General features: G+C 36.2%; 1 protein-coding gene across 2 annotated transcripts in view; it reads right to left on the bottom strand.

The window, feature by feature from the left end:
* Positions 1–698: 698 nt before the first annotated feature.
* Positions 699–10,489, bottom strand: part of PLS1 (plastin 1) — a 41,522-nt gene continuing 31,731 nt past the window's right edge. For both annotated transcript variants that reach the window (XM_066193264.1, XM_066193263.1), the window contains exons 11-16: positions 6,268–6,346; positions 5,474–5,588; positions 4,607–4,740; positions 3,597–3,720; positions 2,101–2,225; positions 699–1,629 (exon numbers count right to left, since the gene is read on the bottom strand). In XM_066193264.1, the coding sequence (XP_066049361.1) occupies positions 1,494–1,629; positions 2,101–2,225; positions 3,597–3,720; positions 4,607–4,740; positions 5,474–5,588; positions 6,268–6,346 (713 nt within the window). In that variant the 3' untranslated portion in view covers positions 699–1,493. The remainder of the gene's footprint in view (positions 1,630–2,100; positions 2,226–3,596; positions 3,721–4,606; positions 4,741–5,473; positions 5,589–6,267; positions 6,347–10,489) is intronic.

Genomic DNA, 10,489 nt, shown 5'->3' with positions numbered 1-10,489 from the left:
CAGGTAAATACAGTACTTCAGGGTTGTATAATTTAATAAGAAATCGCTTTTTCTTACAGTATAGAGACTAAGTAAGCCTCCATTTAGCCACCCCTGAATGAGGACTGGAACTGAGTTGTCTGTACAAAACTCTGTCATTATCTTGGACTCGGAATAGAAACCAAGTAAACCAAGTCTTGTCCCAACAATGCAAATTAGTAAATAGGCAAATGGATTCAAATCCAAGCACTTAATTCCCTCCAGTCCCCATATCTCATATAATGGAAACTGAATGGATGCATCCCTTACTGTTGCTATACTGTGTGTAAGATGGTGAAGATGTAAAACTTAGTCCAACTACTCGCTCATCAGGATTCCCCTGTTCTGCCACACTTAGGACTGGCTTCAGAACCTGAGAGAAAGCAGAAGCTTCATACTTTAAAAAAAATCTCTTTAATTTTGATTCACTTTCCTTATCGTTTGGCTTTTGGTAACAACTTTATTAAATATCTAGCTCCAGCATGATAAGTGAAAATTTACAGCTGATGAAAAAGGAGTACAAATAGTTACTTTAAAATTACTAAGAAAAAATTACGGATTTCATCGCATCCAGACAATGCGCCCGTCTTTCTACGCAAAACCTCTGCACAATGATACACGCTTTAGATAAATCAAAGGAATGATATATAAAGGAAATGCAATACAGTACTGAGAAATGCCATAGTGGACTAGCCAGCTCTTTATTGTTTTCTTAATACAATATTTTATGAAAGGTTAAAAAAACTCAACCAACAGCTAGTCCAATCGAGAAACTTAGCACATATGCAGACCTAATAATGACAGGACATTTCTGCTTTCTATTGCTGGTTTTTTCATACAACATGTTCTGTAAAAGTTTCTACCAAGTAACAAAACAAAACTACTACATATATTTAAAGATAATTCCCACAAAAAAGTTTCATCAGTTTAATCAGTATTCATCAGTTACCAGACATTATCACAGGCCTTTACTTGCTCTGAAGTCAATGACAAGACTCTCATTGGCTCCAACAAGAGTTAAGCTCTCCAAGGATAAGGCAAGAATGATAATTTCTGTGCAGTTTGGAGTCCAATCCAACAGAATTGGAATGCACCTTGAGACTACATGGAAGTAACACCCACAAAAATCAAACTGTTTCATAACTGGTCCTGAAACAACATATGTAAAACAATGCAGGTTCTTACAGTGCTATGGAAACTAATGCAAATGGAGCTTGATTCACATGGGTTTTTCCAAGCAATACAAATCTATGATGTTAATTTCCTAATGAGCATGTTCTGAAAACAGTATTAGCCATAAATAATTCACGTGTTATGAAACTGAAGAAAATTAACTAATATAAACACATTATTAAAAGATAATCGTTGAGTATTATTTGTGCATACAATTTTTCTTATACTAAGTTTCAGAATTCTGTAAACTGTGAGGCATTCATTGTGCTTAACATGGCAGAAAGTTGTATTACGTGTCTGCATTATTTTATTCTGTTCAGTCCTCTTCCCATCAAACATGCAAACACTGTCATCACCATTTTTGGCTTCACTTCAACCAGATCATCTGGGAGAGCATAAATACGAGCACCAATTTTTCGAGCAACTGAAATGGCATACCTTGGAAAACAAGAGAAAACAAATACTGTTAGTTTTCTGGCATCTACTAATATGTCAAAATTCACAACAAAACCAGATTTCAATAGCAGGATATGCCATGTCTAACAGTACTTAGGCTCTAATAGAAGATAGACAAAATTGTGAAGAAAGCATGTTCTGGCAATTGTACTGGCAGATGTTTTGCTACTGGTTAGCAAAGCATTTATTTTGGTCAAAACCAATATGAGGTATGGCAAACTATTAAAAAACCAATTACACTGCAGTGCTGGTAGGTCATATCAGCTGTGAATTTGAGTTCATATTTTAGATACACTAGAAAAATAAATAATATTAGAATTTATATTCTATTCAAAAAATCAATTTGTGATAGTGTTATCTTTCTCTTAACAAATCAGTAAACCATGCATTACACTGTGAATTCATGCCTTTCCTGCATTTCAGGAAATTATGAAGCATTCATTTAAAACTTACTTGGCATTATTCAATTTGTCTTGGTAAGAAAGGTCTTCTCTCTTGACCATTTCTGGACGAACTGCTTTTGGTGCAATGGCATCTATTAAATCTAGGACAGGTAAGCTAGTGCTAATTGATTTGTCCTAAAAGAAAAAGACTCAAAAGATTAGTTCCAGGAATCTGCTTTGATTACTCCATCTTCAAAATGCAAAAAGCCCAACAGCACATCTTGCATGCATCCTGAAAGACAGAAGCCTGCTTTCTTACTCCATAGTGTGAAGGTTTTCCTTACCCTTTATCAATTCTAATGTTCTTTTCTGCAATCAGTATTACAATGTTCACTGTGCTGGTATCATTACTGCACAAGTGGTTTAAATTGATTTCATCAAACTTGCCTCCCTAAGCCCTAAGGAAGGAAGGAAGGGAATTTTGATACAAGTTTAAGGACCATACTTTCAAGACAACAAAAAGATCCTTACAGGCCTCCATACGTATATTTTCTTGCCATTTGAATGACCCTAAAAACAACCAATGTCCCCCAAAAAACACAAGCATACCAAAGGCAAGATATTTGGACATATTCTTATCATACTTACAACTTATTTAATACCACCATTATAACAATTTATATAGAAATAAGAGAAGCAGCAACCTCTCATAAGAAAATGAAGGCCCAAGTTACCTTCTAAAGTGAAAATGAAATATTTTTACTTAATTTTTTGATTAATAATGCTTTACTAATTAAAGTTCATAACATGTGAACTCTCAAATATTTAACTTGCTAGGTTCTCCTGTTTTGAACCACAGACATAACTGCTTCAGATTATAAAATGAACCTGTACAAACATGTTACATTTGTGTGCAATTATTTATCAGCCATTTCTAGAGCAAGATATTCATACAGAATAACACACCTGACACACATATGGCTTCTTTTGTTTTGAACACTTAAATAATGTGGAAGGCAAGCTTTCTTTATCAATGTGTTCTTATTTGTTGAATGGGAACAGCTCCTGTTTTCCTGCTGCACCTCCGCAGGTCCAAGGACGACACAAGGTGTCGCTGGTTACCGCGGGCTCCCTCTCCCAGCTCTGTCACACGTGAGAACATCCTTTCAAGCAGCTCCTAGGAGAAGTGGTCACCTGCCCCCGGTATTTCCAAAATCGTTTCTCTTGCTTGTACAAACATGAGAGTGCCTATATCCAAATACTTGGAAAATATACGACATGCCACGCCCAAACACTTATAACTTCAGACAGAAGCCCCTTGGAAAGTTTGTTTCTTTTTCTTTTCTTTGTTGTTGGGCTTTTTGTTTTCTTACTGCAGCTGCCATAATTTATTTGTCAATAGATTTGTAAAATACTTTTGAGCATTCAAAGACTGTCAGAAATATCTCCATAAACAATTTTGCTAGCTGATGGGAGAGCCACTGTTAAAACCAAATCGTTAACAGATCAGGTTAAAAATCCCAGGTCTTATTATATGTGGAAAGAAAAGGAAATCAAATTGATTACCTTGAAACTTATAATTGAAGTTTTCTTATTTGCTTTTGCAAGTGTCTGATTCACCCACTTAATAATAATTTCATCATTCACTTTTTCACCCTCTCCAAGGTCGGATAGTACATTCAAAGTATACCTTCAATAAAGGGAACAAGAGCCCAAGTTAAAATGAGTAGTAGAACTCAACTTTGCTTAACTTTTCTTTGTAAGAAAAGGTAAAATATTACTTCATCACAGTAACAATGCCAAGTACTCCTCTTTGTAAGGTACCCTTACCTTACCAACTACATAGTACTTGAAAGCACTTTTTCAATGGTTACTGAAAGAAAGAATAAAGTATTATCCCAAATCTCCTAATAGTCACAGTAACATCTTCATGCACAGTACATCATAATTCTACTTTCTAAGTTAAAATGGCTCCCCTACTATCCCAGTGGGAAAAAAAACTGAATCACATCAGTCTGAGAAAAAAAACCACCAAGTGTTTTGGGATAGCTCTAACAAAAATAATTCAAGGAAAACACTGGCAATAAAACACTCCTTCATGAAATCACTTTATAGCTATTTTTTCTTGCTTAATACAGTAGCAAGATTTTGATTTGATGATACTTATGTAACTATAGCTATGATGGCCTACAATTTTTTACCCTTTTAACTTCTATAGTATATGTATCTCCACTTCCTTGGGTTTTACAAATATTTAAATTACTGTCTACTTACAGAAAGATAAATGAATCAACGTGACATAAGTTGAGCTCTTTTCACTTGCTGCACCATTTATAATTTTAGTCACAGTTTCTAGTTTATAACGTTATAATTGTCCCTATAAATTGTGGTTTCAATCACTGCACAGTATGTAAAATTACAAAACACATACACAATTTTATCTTTGAGAACAGGGATATTTAGAGATTGCTCTCTACAATACCAGCTAGGTGACCTGACCACTATTTGCCTTGATATACAGACACACATTCACAGACACATATATACACATCCATCATACACTACACCTAACTTACCTCCTCATCAGCTGCCACACCAAAGCCAAAGTCAGAGTTGGATTACCCTCATTTAGATCGTGTCCAGCAATACCAACCAGTGAGAATTTGGCTTTTGTCTTCCCAAGTTCTACTGCATAATTGCAATTCTCAATCTAAAAATAAATTTTGTATGCAAATAATGAAAACACCTTCATATTTCTGCAATACAGACCTATAATCTATATGCATTTTAAATTACTTTGGCTTATCATTACCTACAGTGAGATCTGAAGCTAGAAAATATTTCCAGTCTAGCTACACTGTGATTAAAATAACACAGTTTTTACTATAAATGCAATTATGCAAGATTCCAATGATATTTTTTTCCAGATTTGAGAAAACCAAGTTTCCACTAAGGCAATGAACAAAATATATTTATATCAAAACTACACTTTGAAAGATACTGAAATGTGTTCTTCTTAAACTGGCAGTAATTTTTATCCTCTACATTTCAGGCTTCATAACAATCACAAAACTAAGTGAAAGCTTGGATTCTGCAGGCCTTGCCCAAATCCTCTGGGCAGCATATAAAACTGCTCTGGGAGAAAATGCCTCACAGCATAGGAGCATCCAGCAACAACACCCATGTCAGGCCTGACGCTTTCACTTATAGACCCAAATCAGGCCATCAATTAAATATTGCCAAAACGTGTCCACATTTAGAAACTAAGGTGATATGTGCTATATCTGCTATTTATTCTTTGGGATAATATCTGGAAAATAGATTTTCCACCCCCCCCCCCCCCCCGAACTGTCTCAGCAGCACAGAAATCCTGCCCAACACAGACTGCCATCAGCACAATGGGAGCCAGTGAAGCTGGGCTGCCTCCCAGAGCATCCACCCACCTTTTTCATGTTGCCACCCAGTAATGAGTAAGGAGGTTTGTTGACATGGCCCCAGTCAACAGGTACACGTGTCATGTCATACAGTTGGAAGATGATTAAAGCATCAGAAAGGTCACTAAATCAGAGCAAAACCATGTTTTAAAGCACAGACTGACAATGAAAGTATTTGAGACTTTTTACAGTGTAATTAGGTTGTTGAAAAATTCCGGACACTTCAATAAAAACTGGTGCCATTCTGTAAAGAAACTGGCCTATATTCTATCGCTTGATTCCTGCAATTATATACACCAAATTCTGCATTTAATTTCTTTATTTTCACAAACCTTCATGAAGCAAATTCAGCCACTGGCTTCAATTAAATAATTACTTTCATAGGGCAGGCACAGACAAAACGGCTGCTCAAAGAGTTTTAATTTATTGATCTAGTTTTAGTCCTCTAAGGACATTCCCAAATGTTAAATGCTTTATCTGCATTTGACTTGCTCATGCTTTATCTGCAGATGCCTTCAGATATATTTTGCTAAAGAATATTCAAAACCAATGAAATTATCTTGCAAAAAAAGAATAGTACAAGTGAGGGAGGGGGTAAGATTTAAACCTTCTTAGGTTTTCTAGCTGATCTAGATTATGACTAGAATATTTGAATCAGATACTACTTAATGTGGTCCTACAAACCAGTTTTGAAGTGGAAACCTGGAATCACTATTGTAGAAATACAACCTCCCCCTCTTCTTTCCTTCTTTTTTCCTGTGTCACCCAAGGGAAGTCAAATCATTCTTTTAAAAAAATCTTACCTGTATAAATGATTAACATATGGGCTTACACCCAGCGAATTCATCCAGTTTCTGAAAGTCCTTTCTTCCTTACTTTCTCCTATGGCAACAAATAAAATTCTATGTAAGTTATTGGAGAAAACACTTTAATAAGCAATGTTTAAATGCTTCTCATATCCCCCACCACCTCCCCTCCCACCCCAAAATGAGTTCATAATTTCCCAAACAGCAGTCTGTACTACAAGGCAATCCTATCCAATTCAGATTTGCTCAGTTCTAAGCATAGGGCAGGGGCACTACAGGGAGTAGTATTATTAGACTATATTTATCTGAGTAAATACAATTAGATAAAATATAGAAATAATTTTTTCTATTTCTCATAATTAATATATCATGGAGATTATTAATAATAATCTCCTGAAACGAAAATGAGCGGAAACTGCATTCAACGGTGCCATTAGATCTGTTTGAAATGACATCTTTTAATAAAAAGTGAGTACTAACACAAGGCACTACAACTCCACTCTCACAGAAGCTGACAGTATTAAATTGCAAAGGGCCTCCCCAAAGCAACAGATTTCTTTTTTTTTAGTTCTTTGCACTGAAAATGTGGAGAGGCAGTGTGGTATAGATTAAATTTTTGAAGCTATTTATACTGCTGAGGGGGGCAGTTATCCTCACAGTTTTAACCAGCCACTCTACTTACAAGAACTGCAAAGAATTCATAAGGAAGTAAATCCCAACCTTCACTTAGATTAGACTTAGATTGCTTTTATTCTTGCAATCATGAGTCCCAACCTAACTCTCTTTCTCTATAAAAGTTACAGCTTGCAATAATTCATTATTTTTCTTTCTACATACCACACTACCAAATTTTTAACGATGTCTCTGTGGCCATCTACATGTGAATCAGTGCTGCATAAGCTGTTTTCTCTTGCATCAAAGAGGAGCATTTGAGAAAATATTTAGCCTGAATATGTGAGCTTGGAATAACCTCATCACTTTGTTCCCCTGGGTTGATAATCCACAGTTAAGAAAACAGGGAAGACACTGAAGAAGGAGAAAACCTCTCCAAACAATGAAAGAACAGATTTCTCCAGACTGAAGCACAAATATCCAAGCAAGATTTTTCTTTGCTGTTTTTGTTTGCTCCTTAGAGGGCAACAATACCACGTTTGTCTGATGAGGTTTGAATAGCATGAAAACTGTCTCATTTAGGACTGCAGTTCTAGGCTAACGGATTAATAAATGTTTTTGTAAAATTAAGCTACTTTGTAAACATGTATTTATCATCAGACTCGAAAAAAAATCTCTTAATCTTTCCATGCCTAGACCTATGTCATAACATCGATTTTTAGATAGAAGTTACCATTTTAATTGAAGTCTCTTACCCTTTTATACAAAAAGCTCTGGACTTCAGAAATTTCAAAGCTGCACTTTACAGTTTCTAACAAAGTAAGTTTTATTTTAAAAGTTTCAGCCACCTTACCAGGTTCTTTCCAATTATTATGAAATAGTTGATATTCATCCCACTGATACATTTTCTAAATTAAGATTTTTTTCACGTGCAATTTGAATCACTGTTTGTTTCACATATTTACTTATAAAAATAACCAAAGAGCCTGATGAAACAGAAGAAACAAAGAAAAATACTATTCTGCAAGGTCATCAGAGAGCTTTGTTTCACATATTTCTTGCCACATTAAAATTTAAAAGAAGAATCACACGTTGTGACAACACTATTAAAAATTACAGTTTTTCCATTAAAAAAATCACAACTCAAGAATTATATATAATTTAAGTTTATAAAGAGTATCTTTGAGATTACACTATTTTGAAGCAAGTGCCTTGTGCTTTTATTTAATGATTTTGTGGTTACTGAGCTTTGCCTTGATTTGCAGTACCTAAAATACTGACTGCAAAGTGCTTTTAGGAACATTTGTCCATTGCAAGGACAGTACCAAGGTTATTCAGTGAAATCTTACTAAAAACAGGGTAGCCACAAAAACAGATACTTAGCAACTGCACTCAGACTGAGGATTTTAAAATGCTTGCTTAACATTGTGAGGAAAATCCAAAGTAGCCAAGCAGGAGCAAGAGCATGCAAGCTGGGCAGGACCCTTTTGGAAAGTGGGAGTCCAGGAACTAAACCCAGCATACCAGATTTAATATGCCACTCTAAACAAATCCCTTTATCATGCAATACATGAGTGTTCATAAGTTTTCCAGATGGCTGAGAACTGACCCATTTTTTCTCTCTATTCTTTTATTCAAAATATACCTTGTGATCCTATCAGGAGCATATCTTCTGCTGAGTGGTGCAGCAGATAGCCAAAATCATTGGAAAACTGCAGAAAGGGGGCAGAGCTACACAAAAGAGAGAGGAGCAAATTTGGTAGTATCCTTTATATTTATTGCCATCTCTTTTTTGAGATCATTACATTGTGGAACTGAGCAGAAAGTAGCCATAGGGAGGGGGCCAAGAATCCAAAGAGCTCCGAATAGATCTAAGATTATCTCTAGAACACAAAGGAGCTCAAGGTACAGTTGCACCAGAAGTTCAGCCAGCCTGAGTGAGAATACTTAACCCTCTCGTGGTGACAGCCATGAAGGCTGCCAGTAATCTAAGCAACAGCACACGGCATCTACACTGGAGAAAAAGTGGGTGGACACAAGTCCCTCCTCTTCCTCCCCCCAAGAACTGAGCTTTCTGTATGACTTTGACTCCAAACTGCTGCTTTCCCCACAGGCGAGAGGCTCCTTGGATCAGCAGCAACATGCAAAGATGGTGCAATAACTGAGCTCAGGACTGCCCTCTCCACCCCCACACAATATCAAATGTTCATTTTGCTATGTCAGTGCTCCTGAGAGATATACTCTCTATATTTCAGTGCACATGACCAGATGTATTATCAGGGTTTATGCACAGCATTAACTGTCTTAAAGTGAAGAGGACAGCCACACCATACTGATCAGCTGGGACAGTCCTTGAAAAGATGGAATTTATACAGGAAAATGAAGACTCTCAGGAAGCTCTACTCACCCACACATGCCTACAGCTTGACATCTTGGTTCATGGAAAGCCCTTACTGGCTAAACCCCCAAAATACCTGTATGGCATTTGACTTACTGCAACTCTTGCCCCCATTTTAAATGCTGTGGGGTTTATTCCTTCTCTTTTACTTATGACGGCATATTAAAACAATAGAAAAATGTAAGAACAATGCAAAAATATCAACCAGAAAAGGACAGAGATGACTAAACAATAGGGGGGGGGAAAGAATGAAAAATTGCAGAATAAACACTTTTATGGAGTACAGAAAAGTACTAAATACAGTACCTACATTAGGAGGGGTCAAATCTGCATTTCATGAAGCAAAACAGGAAAGCATTATAAATTATGAGTCAGATTTCAACAGACAATCTATGATGAAACTATAAAGAAATCAATGTCATATTTTATATCACTAGCTTGAGAAAACATCAGTATAAACACAGGACTTAATGGAAAACAAATAATACATTAACAGGAAAAAAACATTAACAACATTGTCTTTGGACTGAAATAAACTATTTTAATGATCTAGATCTACTTGACACATAGAAATTATTATTTGAGGGCAAAAAGGAGGCAACTACTTTTCTTTGAACAGATAACATTGGCGTGATTATCCATCTCCAAAATATATACTGTAAATAGTTAAATTTGGCCGGTATTTATCATTACAAAATCATAGTCTAGCATTCAGCTGACTGTTACTTTTTAAACTAGTTTGGCTGAGACTGTGATCTCATCTAAATGTTTCAGGGAAGTCCAGAAACTAATTCAACTGTTTTTTCCCATGCCATTGATAACTCTTCCAAATTAAACCAAGTTTTCAGTATTTCAAATCACACCAGTAAGTTTATCTTCAGAGTAGAGAAGCTGAACTCAACGTATTCCACCTCCATACAGCTCCTGTATACATTTCCAACAGCTGATATTTCTAACAAAACTGAAGCAGAGGAAGAGCAGACCTTTCCTTCAGTCATTTGTCCTGGCCAGCAGGGACTGCAGTGACTGGGGATATCACAGCTGAAAAGGGAAGACAACGTCCTGTGCTCTACAGCCTCTATCACATCACAGCTGGCATCCAGCTGAAGCTAGAGGAGCAAGAAGCCTGCAACAGGAAAGCACTGAGGGGTACAAGATTTGTGACACAGGGATGCAGCAGCACAGACAAATTATGAAAAAACAGGAGCA

The sequence above is a fragment of the Chamaea fasciata genome, unplaced genomic scaffold (assembly GCF_029207755.1).
Source record: "Chamaea fasciata isolate MVZ Bird 193981 ecotype frontalis unplaced genomic scaffold, bChaFas1.0.hap1 SCAF_11, whole genome shotgun sequence".
NCBI lineage: Eukaryota > Metazoa > Chordata > Aves > Passeriformes > Sylviidae > Chamaea > Chamaea fasciata.
Note: the sequence above shows the minus strand (reverse complement) of the source record. Positions and strands in the feature narration are given on the sequence as shown.